Raw genomic sequence first — 21,682 nt, forward strand, 5'->3', positions numbered from 1 at the left:
CAAGCATCAGAGCTGCTGCAAAATGATTGATGGGAGTTGGGGATGAGAGAAGATAAGTGCAACATCTCCTTTTTTAAGCACTGCTGAATTGTATCAAGTCAAATGGTATCCTCTATGCTTATGCAAATTTCAGTACAGGAGAGGACACCTTGGTGTAGTTTTACAGTACTCTTTAGTCTGATTACTCCATCTTAAGTCAGGCTTAATTACGAGTCTGTATTTTCTGTGAACTAAATATTGGATCCTGCACAACATACTACAGCGTCTGCATTCAGTTCGTACACTGATCAAGCGATTTTGGGATATCCTCCCCTGTGGATATTAACATGCGTGATGAAAAACTTTCAAAGATACTTCAGAATCCCAGTTTCTTGTCTTAAACCAAGAGCTGGAGGTCATGTGAGAAGTTGCCATTGTAAAAAAATCTCAGTTGTGCCAGTTGAAGTCACAGGTAGGACTTTGGAATGGCTGAGATTGGTCATTCAGGGAGGCAGGCTTCTCGTTTCAAGCACTGATACTTAGTGATATGATTGCTCATTTGAAATGGAACAGAATAATCTGCTACAAAACAGCAGCAGTTGTGTACTCAGCAAGCTGCTGCAAGGATCCTGTGATCTTTGTTGCAGTTTAAGCCTTATTAAGAGTTGGATGCAGTAACGCTAGTAAATTTAGATTAAAAGCTTTTTTACAGGGATATGACCTTCTTAACTTGTATTAATCTGCAAGGTGCAGTGTGTGCTAATGACACTATGCAAATAAAGCTGCATTGGTCCTTTCCTTAGTGTGGAATATATTTAGGTTATCTTTTAGGTGACTAATACAAAATTGTAGTGCAACTTCTAGCTTGATTTCATGTACGAACAAAGTGGGTTTTTTCCCCCTCCCATCTTTTGAATCTTTCAAGCCAACTTGATGGATGGAGACTGTTAAAATACTGAATTTTAACTAAGGAAAGATGGAGGTAACAAGCTAGGAGTGCTTCAAACTGATGCAGAGGTCAGTCAGAGACAGGCTTAAGTGCATCATCAACAAGATGAAGCAGCTTCAGCTGAAGGTGTGCCTGTTAAGACACCAAAGTCTCCTGTGACATGAATCATATATGAAACCAAATGTGGTCATAGCTAGTGCTCATTGAGGGACTTGTAAACAGATTTGTGTAGTGTGGATTGTTACAAATAAGGATAATTTCTGGACGAAACTGGGAAAAAGTATTGTATAAATGACAAATGGAACATATTGTTGAATAACGTAACAGATACTTTTGAAAAAGTGAAAAGCTACAGTCCATTGATATATACCTGTGAAATATGATTCAGGATTGCAAAACTGTATCTTAGAATGTACTCAAGCCCAAAGCAGGTCTGGAGCTTTGATTTCTAGAGTGGTCAGTGGATGCGTAAGTATCATCTGGGATAAAAAAATTCTGGGGGAAAGCTGTTCAGGTTTTGCTTAGTCTCTCTGGTAGAGGTGTATGTGCATGACAAAACAAAAAACCAAAAAAACCAACAAAAAACCCCAGATGAAAATCCTCCCAAAACAAAACTCTAAACAACCTACCTGTAAAGAGCTGTGGTTCTCTTCACTTGGATACCTGTGGTCATTTTCTGAATTTTTGTCTGCTCATCTCAATTACTTTTGCCATGTCTGATCCAAATAGCAGAGCTGAATGGGGAGAATGCTGGTGCAGAACTGCTTGATTGCCTTTCCCTCTTAGTACGCAGAGCAAACGATGCTGCTTGGCATGAAGAATGTATGCAGGTTTTTTTCCCATCCTCCCTGTAGAAATAAGCAGTTTCACTTATTTGTAGCAAGTATTTCTATTCTGTACAGCCCCTGGGTGCTCATGCTGTTTTCTGAGATGTCTTGAGCTCTTTCTGAAAACTGCCAGTGCAGAGTCTGCAAGGTAGAGACCGTAGCCTAGTGAATTGAGAAGTTTCCCCTTTAACCTTCTCCAAGAGCACACTTTCCTGGCTGGTAATCTTCTCTGGGCAGAGGCAAATTCATTAAATGTCTCTGTTCTGCCAGCATGCTGTATTCTAGCCTGTGAAATAAAGGTTTTTCTCTAAGCCCCCTCATCAGTTAAAGCTATTGTCTGCCTACCGCTTCTCTCTTGTAGGATTTCAGTGTATATAAACCTATCACAGTGAAACTACCTCAGGGCAACTGCTCATGCTACTTACTTGTCCACTACATAAACTACGTTTCTGGGTTAAACGGGCTCATATGATGGCTGGATTCTTTTGCATGAGCCACTGCTCTGTGTGTTGCCTCTTCTTGAGGACCAAAGACCTCATTACAGCAGCATCAGCCAGAAATGTTAGCTGCAAACTGTACTTGATTCTCTGATAGCCTTTCCCAAAGTGGGCGATGTTCCAATAAAATTTTAATATTGATGAGTTGATGGACATGTATCAGACTGTGAACATGACCTTTTCTCTGGAATCCTGATCACTTAGGAAAAAGTATTTTGTAACTGTGACAAGTCTAGATTGTAGATCTTCTGGTCCTTCCCTATTCTCTTTGGCTTCTGCAGGCTGGTGTTGAGTCTTATGCTGGCCTCTGTTAGTGCAGGGGCTTAGATGCTTAGCTAGTTTCAGCAGTTGACCTGTTTGTAAGGGGGAAGGGAGAGGATTAAGTCAAGATCAAGATTTTTGTTCCTTGCAGAGGTTTAGCTGTTCCTGTAGGTAAAATACATGCTATTTACAACTGTGTTTGAGTGGAGTTCCCTCAACTATGAGAGAAGAAGCATGAGTGCAAGTGGAATCAATAGACAAAACTGAACTGTTCTCATTAGCTCTGAGTGCTTGAGACTTGGAGGCTGTGCACATATACTCTTCAGTGGCTGAAGAGTTGTGCAACTACTGAAATACAGTAGACTTGAACAACTTGTCTTTGTGGATGATCCTTGAAATACAGCAGAGTAGCATTGTGTTTTAATATTTTGTGTACTGTTGTCAGTCGGCTCTGAGGAAAATGAGAGAACAATGTGGAAGCCTGCTAAAACATAGCATGTTAAAAAAAAAAAAATCTTGGTTTGAAATAAGTTTTTCCTCTTGTTTTGTAGACTTCTCCTTGCTGGATAGGTGGAAACACTGAGCCATTGACTGGGTTTACATGGAGAGGTGGATGTGAACGGGAAACCACTGGCATTCAGATTTGGAGTGAAGTGTTTGTGATTGATAAACCCAATGGAACAAAGGTAAGTGCTTGACTTAAATAGGTGTATGTAAGGATTTTTGCCTCTTTATGTATACCTTTAATGCCATGGGTTTCGTGGAGGCAGTTCAAACATCAATTGCTTTGCCTTGCAGTCAGTAGCTGCATAATGTATTTGGAAACCTTATATTAGTGCAAGTATGAGTTTTCCTGCTGCGTTGTAAGATTGACTCTCCCAACAATAGTCCTGTTCTGAGAGTACTTTGTTTTGGCAAAGTCTCCTTTGTCCCGGTGGATGGGTGGGTTATCCTGTGAATGTGAAACTGTAATGGCTGTAAATACTGTATGTAGACAAATACTGTGATAAGAACAGCTCTGTAACAAACACTGGTTTTTGAAAGGCGAGAACGTGTTATAGCTTGTAGCTATGTTCTGGCAAAATGTAATGCATGGCTGTAAGTACTGGAAACAGCTTCAGTATCTGGAAGCTTGTCCTTCCATATAGTTTAACAGGTAAACTGTAAAAAAGGACTAAGCCTAACAGCGGGGATAAAAGGCACTAACTCTATTCTAATCAAAGCTTGTGCATCTTATTTAACTCTAAGTCATTAACTACAAAGTTGGCTTGTAGATGTTTATCTTCATGCTGAAACAAAGTGTTAATGTTGTTAATAAATATTTACTCCACAATACTGGTGGTGTATCTTGAGCTATTCATGTTTGCCTGAACCATAAGTTCTTATATGTTTAACTTTCATACCCTTTGCATTTGCAAAGGAAAAATCTGATGGCTAATTAATATGGGACACTGATCTTAAACAGATAGTGGCTTAGGGGCATGCAGGAAGTTTTGTCAAATTTCATAGCTAACCAAACAGTTCTCTGCTTTAAAAAAGAATTAAGTTGTGAGGATCTGTTTGTGCTCTGGGGACAAATCACTTGCTTGTTCTTGCTTATTAGTTACCTCTAACTGGAAGAGAAGGGAGTTGTAGTAGATCCCAAAGATGGGAATTGGACAGGCTAACTTTTATCATTAAGATCACTTCATTCCTTGTCATTCCAGCAGACAGCCAGTATCAATTATCCTGTTTTCTTCTGAAAATGATTATTTTAAGGTAGATGTATCTTTAAAAGTAACAGTCTCACTCTTGGCTCTAATGAACTATGCTAGATTGTCAGCTGAGACTGAAGTTCTTCCAGTGAGTAAGAGCTGTCTGTTACTCTGCAGTGTACCCACACTGGACTGAGGGAACCTTTTTCTGTGGGAGAGGGTAACTAATGTAGCAAGGACAAGGACTTAAGGCTGAAGACATGGCCCTCTAGTTGTTGCTTAGTCAGCTGTAGGTGTGTATAGGCATGTGCACAGGGAGCTGGCTGAGGTTTAATAAGTAGGTATAGGGAAGAGACTTGCTCTACTTGAAATGGAATTTACCCCAATGGCCTGGACTCTGAAAGTGTTAACAATTTGATTAACTATTGCTGCTCTTTAAAACTCTCTAGGTTGCTGTACTACTCATGGATACCCAAGGTGCCTTTGATAGCCAATCCACTATCAAAGACTGTGCAACGGTTTTTGCTCTGAGCACCATGACAAGCTCTGTCCAGGTGAGAATACCTGTGCTGGCAAATAATGGAAGCTATAGGAATGTGCAAAGAGTATCTCTAGCCACACTTTGAAAGTTCACCTGCATATCTTCCTACAACTACCATTTAAGCTTTCATACTTAATGTCTTATTTTCAGTGTAGTACGCTACATAAATTTCTCTGTGGGATCAAGGTTATCTGAGGCCAAGCTTGCTGACTGAACTAAGAAGTCCCAAGAAAAGATGTCAAAGTAGCAACCGCTTCTGTACAGATGTGTTACAGAATTCTTTTTTAAGACTTCAGATACAATTTGGGGGAAGTTACAACTGTGATCAGTTAAACTTACAATTGCTGCTACTGTGAAACTCCTGACAATTCTCTTGTGCTATGCCCAAAACTACTTTTAAGCTTGTGCCTTCAATGTGCCAAAAGTGAGCAGGTTTTTGAGGGATGACAGGTGACCTTCTTCAGACATGCTACAACATGAAAGTAACAGGAGTATGTAGAACACTACTTCTGCCCTGTGAGGTTGGTTTTGGTGGAGTTATTTGTTTGGCTTTTTTGTTTGTTTTGTTTGGTTCCAGTGGTTAGGATAAGTTGTGGGTTATTGATGCACCTTTGAGTTTACTGCTGTTCAGTAGTTGTGCTATTGAAAGAGTCATGAGCTCCCTGGATAAAATCAGATTTCTCTGGGAAGATTTGAAAGCAAAACAACCTGGTGAACTATCCAGTCATTTCTGTGTCAGAGATACAGCTGCTGGATCACTGAATCCTAGAGCACTTGGACTTGAGGGTGGCAAACAGACATGCCCTTCTCAGTCCTCCTGTCTCACACCTTTGTGGTGATTTGAAGCATTCAGCAGTGTTCTCTGATTCTTTATGGCTTGCTTTCTTGGAAAGAAGTTGTTCTAAGGATTAGGGTAGTCAGTGGTGCTTTTGTCCCTAGCACATTGTGTAAGGAAGTGACTTTTGTTTGGGATGTGTTCCATGACGCCTTTCTAGTTGCTGACTTTTGGGTAGTTAGACTGTTCTGGAGGGGGTAAAAATACCCAAGATACTTAAAAGAGACTACATGAATGTAAGGTAATAGTTTCATGTTACACTAATTCTTTTACTGTCTCTTGCAGGTGTACAACTTGTCCCAGAATATTCAGGAAGATGACCTTCAACATTTGCAGGTAAGAGTATGCTGAATTTATATTAAGCTGCTTCTGAACTGATAGTCGTGACATTTGTTCTTGAAATTACTTCTAATGTAACTGATTTGGGAGCTGCCTGCAACTTCATATAAAACACTGAAGCTGACCTGATGCTAAATCTAGTACTGCCTATAACAATGTTATTTGCATCAACTCCCTGATGCTGTGATGCTTCGGCTGTGCCAATGCAGAGGTAAAATAGTACAGGCTTCTAATCTGGCTAAATCTTATCTTTCTAAAGTCTGTTCTCTATATGGTAAGTTCTGAAATTCCCAAAAGGATGAGAAAGGAAAATGGTTTATGGAAGTACTTAATGAGAAAATTCCAATGTTTCTCCTTTTTCCCTAAAATAGAAGAATGGATGGTATTTTATAACCAGTTTCTAAAGAAATGTGGGAGCTTGAGTCAGGGCAGAGTGAGTCTCTTCTACCAAGAAGCTTTCTCTAGTTTTTCAACTGAGAAACTTCTACAGAGTTTTATTTCTGCTTAGAAACAAAAGCAGGAAAGAGGTGTCCTCTCTTTACTGTGGTGTTTTCATCCTCTAATGGAACATTGTGGTCGAAGGCTACTGAATTCTGGCTTCATGTGAATGGTGCAAGAACCTTATCTCCTTAACTTAAAACCTGTAGCTTTAAAGGCTAGCTTGTGTATTAACAAATGCCTGCCTGTGCTCAGGCCATGACCTTGTCACAGCTTAAAACTGTTTTACATGTCTTCTGATTGAAAGGACTTCTGTCTTGGTCAGTGCTGCAGAAGACTGGCTGCCAATACTTGGAAGTAGAAGAGCACTAACTAAACATAGTCTTGTGATGCTGTTCTCAGTTAACAGGGTTGTATCACTGCCGCCCCCCCCCTCAAAAAAAAAAAACCAAACACCAATGAAGCACTGCAAACAAAATCTTTAGCTAATTATTTGGAAGCTAGGCTTTCCTCATGACTTTGGTCCTTTGACAACCTCAGTGCAATCTGAATAGAGAGATCCCTTTCTGTTAAGTGGGAGACTTGAGGGAAGGAAGGGGAGAAAAGGATGATAAATATAAGCAGTGGGTAGAGGACACCCATGCATTTAAAGCTGGGGCAAGGAATTGTGGGCTGAGGGAGGGAAATTCTTAATTTCTGTTGTAATGAGATTTTCTGTTATGCTGAAATACTGTTAGTCTCTGGCTGCCTTTTCCATGTAGCAGAGAAGTGAATGGGGTAAGGAGTTAGGATCAAAGGTGCCAGTCTCATGTGGGTGACAACAGCTTGGAAGTTATTTTGTGTTAAATTAGTCCTGTAAGTTCTCAGATGCTCTTATGATCAACACGGGGGAACTGTCCTTTTAGCCATGCAGTTTATCTGAGATGTTCCAGGAGTTAGTTTTAACGCAGAAGAATAGTTGCCTGTTACAGATCTTGTGGGATGAGATGAAGGAAGCACACCAGTATCCTCTAGTAAGGGGGCTAGCATGGATCAACACCTGACGGTACTGACCTCTGCCAGCACAGTCCATAATTGGTGTTTTTGTGGGTTGTCTGGTCCACTCAATCCAGTGAAGAATGCTGCTGATATTAAAGATGGTGAAACCAACAAGAGGAAGACAGCTGACACATGTCCTTACACTGGAAGGAAGGAACAGTTGTCAGTTAAGGTCACAGGCTGAAGTAGAGATCTGGGAAGCTGCTGAACTTGGCTTGTGTTTAAACGTATCATACGTTGGCTGTAGCCAAGTTCCTTGAGATTTCCAGGAATAAATCTTTTGCGGGAAGTAAGGGGCCTCCTTAGCCTAGGAAACAACTGTTGGAAGCTGGCTTGCTGAGAGATGCAGCCAGCTTTCCTCTGTGAATGGCCCACAGGCCACCCACTTGGAGCTGCAGTGCATTGGCAGCTATGGAATGGCACTGTGAAACCAGTGGAAATCACATCTGCTTCCTGAATTCTACTGAGGATTGGTGTCCTTGTTCTTGAGATGTATTGGCCATTCTCAACCCATAATAGGATTTAAGATCGAATGCTTTATTTTCTAGTGACATAACAGAATATTTTACAGTAGAAGAATGTGGTTTATATGTGGCACTCTCACACTCTTCTTTCTATCAGCTGTTTACAGAATATGGAAGACTAGCTATGGAAGAAATTTACCAAAAGCCGTTTCAGGTAACTATGTATGTTAAATGGATCTTAAGCAATTGAATGTGTAGAAAATGAGCTTGGGATAATATATGAAGAGAAATTAGTTGGGCTGAAGCTAGCCTGTTCTTTACAAGACTGATTTTTCTTTCCCTGTCAACACATTTCTTGGCAAAAACACAATGGTAAAATGCTGAAGAGGATCACATTTTGGGCAAGCATAGCTTTGTGCCTGAGTTATGAGGCATAAAAGGAATGAAAGTGTTGAGTGATGCGCAGATGTTAAAGAGAAAAGTTTCATGCTGCTTTTTTACTCGTTACTCTTTGAGATGCGGTTGGTCTTTGCTGGTGGTACATGGTTCTGAGTAAATGTCACATGGCCTCTAAGAAATAGCATTGAGGAGGGCCATGTTGCCTTTCATTTACTTATAGTGTTACTGGCTTCAGCATTAAAAGTCTCAAAACTGCTAGCATCTCCTGACTGTTTGCTAGGCCAGAGGAGTGTTTGAGACTTCTGTTCAGTGGAGACAAAGACTGAGATCTCTTCTGTCCTGAAGTATCCCCCTTAACCTGTTAAGGGTACTAGTTGACTGCTGTTAGTGGTGAGTTTTAAGACTCTTGTGTCTTCTAGAATATTCAGCCTGCAAGTGTGAGTCCCCAGTGTTCTGATTGGCCCAGGCAGGATGCATTCTTTGTGAAGTACCTCGTCTGATGTAAGAGTAAATGTCAAGGTTTGTCTTCTATCTTCAGCTGATAGGAGACAGAACAGTGTAATTAATCCCTGTGGGACAGCAAAAGGCAAACCCATGGAACAGGGAAGCTATATTTTTGAGACAATTGGGTACTTCCTTTCAGATAAGGAGAGAGTTGCATTTGTGGGTTTGGTGGTGTTTTTTTGTTTTTGTTTTTTTGTTTGTTTTTTAAACAAGCAAACACTTGCACCACAAAACTACAAGGCTGCCTCATTTAGAGCAGCCAAGCTTAGAATTTTTTTTTTACTTAAAATAATCATGTGTGATAGAGGTTTTTGACCTTAGGAATGATGCAAGCCATTCACTGCTGTTCTTCCTGTTACAGACACTAATGTTCTTAATTAGAGATTGGAGTTATCCTTATGAACATGCATATGGCTTGGAAGGAGGAAAAAAGTTTCTAGAGAAAAGATTGCAGGTAAGTTATCTCCAGTAGTCCTAGCGTGGTTTTCTAACTTAAGTGACAATTTACTGCCAAGATAATGATGCACAATGAGCTTACTCTCTGCTAATAAAATACATTTGTGATGTTCCCACTCATGTGCAGAGTTCTGGGGTTTAACATTTGAAATTTTTAGGTTCAGGAATGAAAGCTTAAACACGCTTTTGTGCTCTTTCTGCTTTTTAAGCTGATATTTAATCTTAATTGCAGTACTGCAAAACTATTAGCAGTTCTTACTGCCTTTTTTTTTTTTCTTCAGGTAAAGCAAAACCAACATGAAGAGCTACAGAATGTAAGGAAGCATATTCACTCCTGTTTCAGTAATCTTGGCTGTTTCCTGTTGCCTCACCCTGGTCTTAAAGTTGCAACAAATCCAAATTTTGATGGGAGGTTGAATGGTAGGAAGCTTTCCATTGTGTGTTTGTTGATTCAGATCACTGAGTTTATATTCTTTTATAATTGAAGTTTAACACTGGAATGGTTGGCTATTGAAATGCTTGATTGGAAAAATATAGGGCTAAAAGGTGAAACTACAGAATCTAGAAATGTGCATTGTGTGTTCTTTTCAGTGGTTTAAAGGTAGAATAGTTAAGCAGGCAGTGGGAACGGGTATCTTTGTGCCTAGCTGTTGATTGTAATCTTATAACTTGAGACATACTTAAAGGTCATTAAATAAGGATTCTAAAGAAAAATAAGGATTCCAGAGGGGAGAATTCACAAAATTAAAGACTTTACTTTCTTAAAATTGAAAGGCTTTTCTCTAAGAACTTCCTAAACAAAAGGTCAGAACTGGAAGGCCTTTAAATAAAAACTGTAGACTTCTGCTACTGCAGAATGACAGGCAGTCGGGATTCCTCCAATTGCTCCTTGTCCCCCAACAAAGGGAATGTATCAGAATGGCAAAGGCTAAAAAAACTGGGTTTGTGACAGTGGGATACCACCCCCTTCTGTGCTGAGGGCACAGACCTGTGGGATTATTGTGTAAGATGATGGTGTAATTAGGGAAATGCACTTTATATACTACAAGGACTATGGAACCTTGTTCTCTCAGTCTGAAGTTAAGATTAAAGAGTAGGTAGAGCTTACTAAAGCTATACTATGTGTCTAAGCCTTTAAATATCTTAAAAATACAGTCAAGAGCTGTGACGTGATGGATTTTGAAGGGTCATGGGTTATCAGTGTTTCTTTAGGAAATGTAAGATTGACAAGAAAACTAACCACTTTTTTCCTTCTGAAATTAATTGAATTTTACTAGATATAGATGAGGATTTTAAGAAAGAACTGCGGAATTTGGTGCCATTACTGCTTGCCCCTGAAAACTTGGTAGAAAAAGAGATTAGTGGATCCAAGGTGACCTGTAGAGATCTTGTAGAATACTTCAAGGTAAGCAAACTCATACTAATTATTTCTGTTAATGGCTTAAAAGAAAGTATTCTAATTTTAGGGCATGTTGTTCCCAGAGAAGATAAGATATCTAGGCTGACAGTCAGTGATCAGCTCACTTTTATTTTCATTTCATTAGTCTGACTTCCTAGAACTAGCACACAACTTCATAACAGTATAGCAAGGTACTATTGGCAAGATTGTGTTTGGTTTTTTTCATTCTTTGTAAATAGGCTGAAATACTTCAAGCTGTATTAGAGATTTTGTTTTTTTCCTACTTTGAAATACTAGTTTCTCTGGATATGTTGCTTTTTTTTTTTTAGCAAGAGTGTCTCGTATAGATTGTACAGGTAGAGAAGCAGCTCTTAAACCGCTAGGTATGCGGTGAAAATTTCAGATAATCCCCTCTGGATTTTTAACATGCAAAGAAGATGCTTTCTAAACATTTGCATGTGCAGCACCACTGTATGCTCTGAAATATTTTTGTGATACTTGCAGCTGTTAGACTCTTGAGCTGTGTTGGTATCCTGGTGACACCAGCAGAAATGTGATAACATAATCCCTATATCACCGGGAATTGGTCTGGGGTGTGTAACTTTTTTTGAATTGGAATGACTTAGACAGTTGGCTTGGTAGGAGAAAGTGGCACTCATTCCTAAAGACATTAATTGTGCATTACTACTTTTGAGCACACATGTTAAAGGTAGAACAGAGCTGGGCTGCTGTTAAGAAAGAAGCTATGCAAGGGAGAATCTGAGACCAGAACTCTTTAACACTTGTAAAATGAAGTAACTTGAAAGATAAGACATGATATGGGATGCAGAAGTCATGGCTGTTCTGACAAGCATAAAATCAACACTCTGGAGCTCATATGTTCGGTTTCTGTACTTAGATGGTTGCATGCTGCTTTTTGTTCCACTTTCCTCTCTAGTGAGACTTGATCCTATATGGTGTAGGGATTGCACATTCAACAGCAGTTTAGAAAGGACTGCACCCTAAAAACTGAGTGTAAAACCTCCCCTATTGAAAAGCTGCCTGATTTGTGTCCCGCATGCAGCCTGGGAGCAGTCGTGCAGGGTGCTGCGGAAGCACCGTGGTTATGCAACTAAAGAGGACTGCTCTCTTGGGACTCTGCGTCTAAAGCTGAGATCGTGAAGTCCGAGTTGGAAACTAGAGGGCTTTTCCTTGGAGGAAATAGCTACAGAGGCAAGGAGGGTGTCGAGGGAACAGAGTCCTGTATAACTCTATACATTTTTGTAGGTTGTCCTACAACCTAGAGCATTGGGTATATAGGGACCCTGATAACCTTGTTCTCTCCTCATTTACAGAGGAAAATCCTCAGGGCAGAGGCTTGTAGACAAGCCCAGCGGGTGGGGAGAGCAGTAGTAGCATGAAGAAGAATAACTGCCCAGCCTCTGAGGGGCTGAGAGTGGCCTTGTTAATCTAACTTGCACAGCTTGTGCAAAGCACTGGAATGGCTACTGCTGCCTGCTGTGACCCCTCCACTAATCTGTCCCAAAGAGCTGGGCCACAGCTCATCTTGTGGGCTGGAGAAGACATGAAGGACATGTTCTCTTCCAGCCTTCTGAAACCCTGGTGAAAGAAAGGACACCTGAGAATTGGTGGGGTGGGGCACAGAGGGATAGCCTGCCTGCTTGGCTTCTTGAAGTATTTTGGCAGCTCGGCTCTGCGCTAGTGCTTTGATCTGCTTTTTTCCTCCTACACTTCAAGGGAGCAAGGCATATGGGGGAAATGTAAGTACTGGTTCTCCCAGCACTGGGGTGTGTTTGAACAGACCTCTTGCCAGAAAGGCTGTGTGAGATAGTCACCTTCACTCTTTTGTTTTGGATGAAGATTCCCTGCCTAGCAAAGACCTTCATATCTATTTGAGGGAGCAGAAACCTGCTGTCAAGCCTGTTTACTACTTGAGCTAGTGGCCATGTCTCCTCAAGGTGCTCTGCTACCCTGCTAGGCCCCAGTCTCAAATGCACAGGAAAATAAAGGGATTAAAGCACTAGGGATAACTGTGACAGCGCCAGACATCTATGAAGAAATCGGCCTAATTGAATATTTAGCATTGTTACAAAGAAATAATCTATGAGCACTATCTTTGTATCACCCCTCTTTTCTTATTCTCCTCAGTCATAAATGTTCAGGAAAAATAAACCTCTTTTTTTCCTTTCTCCCATTTAGGCTTATATTAAAATCTATCAAGGAGAGGAGCTACCTCATCCGAAATCTATGCTGCAGGTATTTTATTTTTCTTTCAAATAATCTGATAGATGGTGTGTACTTTAAGTTCTTTGCAATTGAAGATCATGACTGCTGTGGGTCTGAAGCTCCCGCACGCAGAGCTGTAACTCTTGAAGGCGCTGTGTACTTTGAAGGCCATCTGAACTGTGTAGCCTGGGTACACATTTGTGTCTTCCCTCAGTTCCATCTACCAAATGGAGGCAGGGGTATATCTGGTTGATTGGGTTTTTTTTTTGGCTGCTTCAATTTCTAAGCATGTGTTTCCTGTAACTTGCTATTTTGTCAGTATCTTTCAGACTGTATTCAGAAGGCTTTTAACATCAGATGCAGCAGATAAAATGGAGAACGCTTATAGAAATGCAGCTATTGCCACTGTCTTGCAGTGTTGGGCTACTCTGTGTGGTTTTGTTAGATTGGATAACTGCATTGAGGTTTCTTTTCTGGGTTGATCCAAGGATGATCTAATCACCTTTAAAGTCATCTGAACACAAACTGATTGTTTAAAGTTGTGTGTTGAACCCTTGAATTGTTTGGGATGAGCTTTCTAAAGTGTGGGCTTTAGGGTCAGTGTTAGCCATCTTGTGTTCATAAGACATGGTGGTGTTTGTTTTTTTTTTTTTTAAAGCTTCCTGTGTCACTTCATTAAGACATGACTGTTCTGGGTGTTTTCTCGTCCTTCAAGGAGCCAAAACGTTAGACTTTTGGGGGAGTTCAGAAAATTCATCACAATGAAGCAAAGGCTGCTATCATTTCCTCTACTTAGCATGCCATAAATGTGGCTGGGAGGTACAGAAGATGACATCTTGCAGCAATAGCTAGAAAGACTGTCCTTGACATGACACAAGTTGAAAATTAGTCTTAAATTCTTACAAATTCTGACACCAAAACTGCACATGTATAATGCAGAAATAATACCAGCTTGCTTCTTTTCTCACAGGTAGTGATGTATCAGGATTAACATTTAATAGTTTAGTGATCCTTATTTGCTTATTAACAATAGAGCATTCAGAAGAGATTGCTCATGATGAAAAGCCTGTACAAGCACATGGGAGTTTGTCTGCAGCTGTACTAGAAAGCTGAAGAAAATGTTCTTGTAGTCAGTGATCTGTTTTAGTGTGTATTGCTAACTATCACATGTTTTTGTGGAGCATTTTCCTGGCCACCTGAGGCTTTGGAGGTTGTGGGGGTATATTGGGCAGTGTAACTACAATGTATGTAACTAGCTGGTAATGCTGTGATGATACATGGTGCTCAATGTTTTCTAGGCAACAGCCGAGGCGAACAATCTTGCTGCTGTGGCAGGAGCAAAAGACTTGTACAGTAAAGGCATGGAGCAGGTATGACGACAGCTTTTTCTAACTGCCTACATGCAGACACAGGGCGTCAGTTTTAATGGTTGTGAGCATGTTAGTGGAGAAAAGTAGCTTAGGGCCAGTACTCTCATGTTTTCTGCACTCTGCTGTGAGGTTAGATGTCTGATGCAGCAAAACCAGAATTCTTTGAGACAGAAATTGCTGGGAAGGTATGAGAATAGGTGTTAGCTCCCCTGTTAATTTCCCCTGCTGCTCTTGACAGACATCTTAAAATCCCGTAACATGAAATGGGCAAACAGGTGAGGAGACATTTGGTGGGCCAGGGTTGCGCAAGGGTAGAGTTCTAGTATTAGTGTCATGCTTCGGAACTGTGGCCATTTGTTAGCTGTAAAATGCAGGTATTAAAATATTCTAGAAGAAAAATATTCTGAAGAAGCTGTATATGTGACTTCCTACTTGTTGCTTCTCTTGAAGATAGTGACTTACACCACTCCAAGGTAGTGTTATGCAAGAATATTCCTTGCATAACAATATAGGAAATTCTGAAAATGATTACCTGTCTTTATAAAGCTTAACAGGACTATGCTTATTGTGAAGCTCTACAACTGGAAAAGACAACTAGGTGAGATAACATGCTACAAACATAGCTCCCCATTAAGTAGGCTAATTCTGGTCTTACTTGCTGAAGTAGCTTTCCATTGTGAAATTAGAGTAAGACCTAATGCCAGTGGCAGACTAGCCAGTTCCAGTTGTTAGGAGGCTGTTTCAGAATGCTCTGCTGGGGTAGAGGGACTCCTTTGTTTGTTTCCATTTTGGAAAATCTCTTGAAATAGTAAATGGGTTGTTCATAAAAATGCCAAGTCTGCCTTCCTGCATTGAATCTTCAATGGCTGTTGAGATGCTGTAGTTGTAAGGTTTCTTACTTGGAGCAAGGAATAAACAGCAACAGATGTTCTCTTAAATAGATTTTGTTTCCATAGTAATTGTTCCCCAGTACTGTATATTTTTATATCACTGTAGAGATACACACAAATGTCTTGAATTGTTTTCTCTCCAGATGTCTCAGATGATGTTATTAATGCGACACAGCTCTGAAATTTCCATTTTTAGCAACAGAAGTGGGAACTCTCTGGATTTAAGACTGGATTATGTAAAGATAGTTCTTACTGTAGCTTCTGAGTTCTCGTCATGAACCAAAGCCCTCCTTTGCTGAGTGTGTGTGACCAAAATACTGTCTCCCTAATGACCTTAAATGTAAGAAACAACAGGTGCAGTCACACAGAGTATAAGAAAACAGTGGCAGTTATTTGTGTGGTGGTCTTGATGCATCAGCAGCTCCTAGTGTTAAACACACTCTGGGCAATGTAAAAAGACTGTTTTAGAGGATGAGACTAGTAGCAGTTTTCCAGGGAGTTTTGCCACATGTGGAGGACTTCAACACCAAAGAAGCAGGAAGGTGCTTGTTAAACTTGAGCAAGGGGTGGAGTGGGGGTGTCAGGATCTTGACAGTGAGGTTTGAATTCAAGAAGCTAGGCAGCAAAGCCATGCATCTTGTGAGGTGGAAAGGGGATGCTGTACTCTGAGAAAGTCATCTTCTGTGTGTCCTGCTGAAGGGATAGCAGCAGGAGAAATTTAAAGTTGTTGCTGCTCTCAAGGCATAAGATATGACAAGCACTGTGATAAGACTGCCTTGAGGCAGGAGAGGGAATGTTGTTGTTTGACATCACGTGGAAAGAATCTTCCGTTTTTAGACATAGTCTGGCTGTGAGGGTCTGGAGGAGTTGGAGCTGATCTGCCATATGTATGTCTCTGGCCTAGGTAATCTCTCATCATAGTCCTCAAGAGGTCAGAAATCAGTCTTACAGAGTAGAAGTCCTTGGAGTCTAACCATTTTCATACCCTTGCTGATTCAGGGAGAGGGAAGATGGTGATGTCCACATCACGGGTATCCATTTGAGTCCATGGTCTCGTCCCTTCAGCAGAAATGTACTCTCACAAGTTGATCAGAATCAAGCCTAGAGGACAGTCTAGGGAAGAATAGGCTAAAGATGTCAGCAGCTAATTCTTGTTAATTCGTATCACCTGGTAAGTTCCATGGAGCCTGCTAGTGGCAGCAATAAACAAAAATAAACTAGAGTGGGCAAAATTTACCCTGTTTGTCCAAGTTCTGCACTGACCCTCTCACTGAGGTAGGTGACCAGGAGTAAAAAGCTGAGGGGAGGGCTTGTGGCCTTCAGAGTTATCCTTAACCTTCCTCAAGCCAAGCTTTCTCTGCCTCCTGGTGTTCCTTTATTTCACCTTTTCATAACGGGAATGTACGTGTGGCTGATGTCCTGTCTTTCTGGGCTTGCCCAAAGGGAACAGTTGAAAGTATGAGTTCAGTCACGTACTGTAGCCCTGTATGTGGTTAGACAGATAAGGCTCTTGCTGTGCCATGAAGCAAAGTACCTTTAACCTCTTCACTTGAGACAGGACTCTAGATCTTAAAGAGCCAAGCAAGCGGCAGGAGGTAGCCTGATGCTGGCTTGAGAGGAGGGCAGTGAGGAGCAGGTTTGCTTTCTGTACAGCAGAAGATACTCAGGATGTGATGACCTCATCTCTGATTGCTCTAACAGGTTTGTGGGGGAGATAAGCCTTACATCGCCCCATCGGACCTTGAGCGGAAGCACCAGGATTTCAGAGAGTCAGCCGTCAGGCAGTTCCGCTCAGTGAAGAAGATGGGAGGGGAGGAGTTCTGTCGGCGCTACCAAGAACAGCTTGAAGTGGAAATCGACGAGATCTATGCAAACTTTGTGAAGCACAACGATGGCAAAAACATCTTTTATGCTGCTCGTACCCCTGCCACTCTATTTGCAGTCATGTTTGCGATGTATATAACCTCAGGACTGACTGGGTTCCTTGGTATGAACTCCATAGCTACCCTGTGTAATCTTGTGCTCGGGATGGCTCTTATATCGTTTTGTACTTGGGCATACGTTAAGTACTCTGGGGAATTCAGAGAAGTTGGAACAGCCATTGATCAGATCGCCGAAGCTATATGGGAACAGGTTGGTATGCGTTTTTAATGCAAAATCTTCCTTTCATGAATAGACATATCAAACAGTTTCTGTTTGGTGCTGTGAGTGAAAAGCTGGTCTGGACCTAATGGAGAATACTAGTGCTGCCAAAGGGAGAATTGGCTCAGAAGTGTGACTGCTCTCTTCAGCGGGAGCTACTGCACACACAGAATGTTAAACAAGCTTAGGACATTATATAAAAAAAAAGTGTTAAAGGCCTTACTAGGTGCTTGGACAATAAAGAGTGGAGGACTCTTTAGAAATCTTGTTACTTTTGCAGAGCAAGGAATTCTGCTTTTAAAGGTATGTTTAAAGTGATAAACTTGCCCTATGGATGTGGTGGATAAAATATGTCAGGTGATGCAAGAAGTGGGGAATGTGAAACACTGTCCTCCCTCACCTGATGGTGTGACACTGGAGGGCTAATTAGACCTCAGAGAGAACTGGCTGATGACTTGCGGCAACCAGATTGACTTGCAGCAACTGCCCCAAGAGGACGTACAGCAGGTTTCTTCCTTCAGGAAGACTTGTGTTGTCTGTGATAACTTCAGTTGGTGCAGCTGCTGTTGCAAGAAATAGTTGACAGACTAACTTCTGAAAGAAAAGGTGACATGAGTGCAAGAGTACTAAAGCTGGAGGAGAAAGCCTTTTATACAGAGACTTTGCTGTCTGAATCCAATTGACACAGCTGTGCCCATAAAGCCAATGTAGAGCATTCCTGACCGACCCTTACAAGTAGTGTTTGGAGCATTCCGAGTAGCTATGTCCAGTGCCAGCAGAAGGGAAACACTTTGGTGCTGTTGTTACTAGAAATAAAGGGCTTGCCTAACTTACCTGGGATGACATTAAAATGGGTCCTCCAAGGCACAAGCAAATAACTAACTGGAGCCTTCTATACAAAGGCTCTCTTCTACATTTGAAAAATTACTCCGTTCAAGGCTCATCATAGGCAGTGTTACACTAGAAGTATATGAGCAACCAGGTAAGGTTATGAGTTGCACTGGAGTGGAAAAAGTGGATTTCTAATAATAGGAGGGAAATGAGCATTGGGGTACTAAGTTTTGAGTTACACCCCTAAGCAGTGATTAAAATTGAGGCTCTCCTGTACCCCCGTAGCTTCTTGCTTTGGAGCTTGGGGCTGAAGAGCACTGCAAGAAAAGTGGAAGGTGTTAGCTTTCTGTGTAGTACTCGCTGAGTGCAGTTGCTGCTGCAGGATGCCTAAGGCACATGAGGCCTGATTTGGCTGCTGACCTTCCCTGGAAGGGGGAGAACTTGGCTTATGCTAGCAGGAGCTTGGCTTTCGTGGGCTGGAGGAAGGTTGTCTCCAAAAGACCTTGCTGGTGGTGGTGTCACAGTTGCACATCACCAATACTATGCAGAGCAGCTACAGGTCCTGTCTGAGTCACTCTGGTTATATACCATGTTCTTGCTATTGATTTTTCTGAATCTCTGCCTTTCTTTTCCCTTCTTGCTTCAGAGGAATCCCAGGAAGGTGAGAAGTTACTGGCAATCAGTTTTCTTTACTCGATTGACTTTTTCTGCTGCCTTCTAAGAGCCACTTTTCCTAACAGCTGAATTCGTGTTTTAGGTGTTTTCCAAACTCTTTGAAGTCCTTAGACGCCGAACGATTCGCCGTGCTCTTACATCAGTGCCGCGACAGCGACTCTCATCCAACAATAACAAGAAGAAAAACTAGCCAGTATTTTTAACTTTCTTTCTGTATCTGAAGTGTTCACACTTACACATATAGGACAATAAGCTGGACCGTCTGGGCCGGTCTGCATAAATGCTGTAACCATACCAGACTGATGCTGCATATAGGGTATGGAATTGCACATCCATCTTCTAGGAACTGTAAAGTGGTTTGAATTCAGTGAAATACTGCTGTATAGGAGGGATATCACTTGTGTCCATCGCATGTGACTGATTTAACCTCATTACTGTAGCAGCAAAACTCATTTCTCTTTCAGTTCATGCCAGTTTGTGTCAGACTTCAGCATTCTAAGTTTGTTTTTTTCTTCATTATTTCAAGTCCCATCTCTTTGTATGTTTTTATATTTTATTTTCCTTGGTTACCTCATATTTTTTGTTTCTTTTGCACGTTTCTCATTCCACAGGTGTTGAAGCCCATGAGTGATAATTTGATGGAGGATCATATGAGGCAGTCTGTAAAAAACTCTATCAAAGCAGGCCTGACCGAGCAGGTGTCTCACCATGCCAGACTAAAGACAGACTGACAGTTCATCTCCTCTTCAACTCTGCCCTCTCATCCTAGACATGCTTGCTGTACCATGAAAACTCAAAAAAAAAAAAAAAGAAAATAAATAAAAATAAACCAAAGTTTACAATCAACTGTAGAAGTAGTTTAGTGTGACTGGCTTCACAGATTGCTGCCATCACCTGGGAAGAGTAATTTGTGAGTGCTCTGCTTCTAAGACAAACTGGTGCCATGGAGAGCGCTGGGGGTGGGAGGGAGGGTGTCCGTTTTACGTATAGTCCTGGTGAACTGTGCACGTGTGCGTTCGGGGGGTGTGGGGGGAGGCATCTTCTCCCAGTGTTTGAGTTGATGCAGTCTCTGGCTTACAGTGTGAATCTGTCCTCTGCAGGAGGTAATTTCAGGGAAGTGTAATGATCAGACCCGCGTAAGGCGTGCTCTCACCAAATGTATGCAGCTCCACACCATCCCCTCGCCACCCCCAACGAGCGTTTCTGCGTATGGAGGGTATCGAGTCGGTTAAGCCATTAGAGCCACTACATTACACTATGTATCTTGCTTTATTGCCTTTTTATACCAGTGTTACACAAACGCATGTATTGGTTCCTCACGCCACCGACGGCAGAACTGACTTGTAAGGGAGGCAGTGGGTCAGAGCATGTGGTATCTTGCCTTGAACTCGCAGACCTGGTCCTGAGGGAGGTGCATATCAGAACTGAGCTGTCTTTTTCTGCAGTTTAGCCTTCATGTATATAATATTGCCATTAATTCTACTGGGGGAGAAATTCCATCCAAAACTGTTGCCTACAGCTACCAAGCAATGAGTTAGGATTGTCTGTACAGTGTGTTTAGTTTTTATTTTTTAAGAAATCACAGATAGGGCATGTATATGAAATATAAATATATAAATACAATTTTGTATCAAAGTTTTGTAGTTTATGGCAAAACCTGGTTCTGTGGTAGCTAAGTGCAGTCCCTGTAAAGGAATGTTTGTGGCTCATGTAAATGTGTGAATGCATCAACAATTTGAAGTTTTTTGATATATTTGTGATATTTACCTGCCTTGAGCACTGCAATCTCTCACCCCCTTGGGAAAATCAATGGGAATGTTTGTTGTGAAACTCTTGTCTTCTGTTGCATTTTAAAGTTATTTCCTGTAATTTATTTTCAGTACATGATTAAAATCAGTTGTGTATATATGAAATGAAATCCGTGCTTATTTTTAAAAGATGTTCAAGTATGTATTCTACTACATAAACTATGTCAAATACTTATCCTGACAATTATATGAACAAATTGTCTATTGTACTTCATAGTTTTCTACTGAAGCTGGTGTTCCTCTCATGCTAGTCTCTGAAAGATGACATCTGTCTAGCTCCCTGCATAAGAAAACTTTCTGGTATTCTGAAGCACGCTTCTTGACTTGTGGAGTTGCTTGTCAGCTTCTGCCCTCCCAACAACTGTATCATTCTGAAATCTTGTTACTGGCTCTATTTTCACTCTTGACTTAAATCAGTATCAACTGTGTGGAGTGTAAAGGCAGCTAAATAATTAACTGCTGTAGTTTCAGCTGGAAATGACTGTGTGCAATAGCTGGGTTTTTTGCATTCCTAAATGGTAACAATTTCCATCGACATTTGAGCTTCATCAGTCTCCCCTCTCTTGAGCGAGGGAAATCACCTGTCTAGGACTAAAGCAATTGCACTGTGACTTTTGTACCATAAAGAACTGCTGGGGAGTGGTGGTTACCTACCCTCTGGAGGTGAGGGCTCAGCTCCAGGTGAATGATGCTGAAGATGAGGTAGGAATGTTGCATTTTATGGTATCTTCTCTCAAGCTGTACAGATTAAATACTGTTATTTAAACAATCTAATGCTTTGGTGATGAATCTCTTTATTAGTCAGATGACTTGACTTGCAGAGGGGGTTTGGAGGGCTATGCTTGCCCTTGCTTCTTGTGTTCTCCAGGAAGGTACGAGTCGGATCTGAGGCCGTGCAGTGATGGTGAGAGCAGAACTCTGTCCAGGATGTGGACAGTGAAGCTGGAAGGCTTTATCCGGACTGTCCTTCTAGTAGAGGACTGAAACAGGGTGTGTGTGCAGAGAGCTCCTCAACACTGGTGCCAAGAAGATGCAGAATTAATGCAAAAACCTGTCAGCTTTGTGGGAGGGATCAAAGGTAGGAAAAGGAAGGGGCTGAAGTGGCTTTTGGGAGGAGCAA

The 21,682-nt window shown here is 41.4% G+C and overlaps 1 protein-coding gene across 1 annotated transcript in view; it reads left to right on the forward strand.

Annotated features, from left to right (window-relative positions):
* Positions 1 to 19,554, forward strand: part of ATL2 (atlastin GTPase 2) — a 23,217-nt gene extending 3,663 nt beyond the window's left edge. Inside the window, exons 3-13 of the mRNA XM_009701804.1 lie at positions 3,065 to 3,199; positions 4,657 to 4,761; positions 5,869 to 5,919; positions 8,020 to 8,076; positions 9,127 to 9,219; positions 9,503 to 9,641; positions 10,499 to 10,626; positions 12,820 to 12,876; positions 14,145 to 14,216; positions 16,808 to 17,239; positions 19,366 to 19,554. Of these exons, the coding sequence (XP_009700106.1) occupies positions 3,065 to 3,199; positions 4,657 to 4,761; positions 5,869 to 5,919; positions 8,020 to 8,076; positions 9,127 to 9,219; positions 9,503 to 9,641; positions 10,499 to 10,626; positions 12,820 to 12,876; positions 14,145 to 14,216; positions 16,808 to 17,239; positions 19,366 to 19,485 (1,389 nt within the window). The 3' untranslated portion in view covers positions 19,486 to 19,554. The remainder of the gene's footprint in view (positions 1 to 3,064; positions 3,200 to 4,656; positions 4,762 to 5,868; positions 5,920 to 8,019; positions 8,077 to 9,126; positions 9,220 to 9,502; positions 9,642 to 10,498; positions 10,627 to 12,819; positions 12,877 to 14,144; positions 14,217 to 16,807; positions 17,240 to 19,365) is intronic.
* The last annotated feature ends 2,128 nt before the right edge of the window (positions 19,555 to 21,682 follow it).

The sequence above is a fragment of the Cariama cristata genome, unplaced genomic scaffold (genome assembly GCF_000690535.1).
Source record: "Cariama cristata isolate BGI_N322 unplaced genomic scaffold, ASM69053v1 scaffold14060, whole genome shotgun sequence".
Lineage (NCBI taxonomy): Eukaryota > Metazoa > Chordata > Aves > Cariamiformes > Cariamidae > Cariama > Cariama cristata.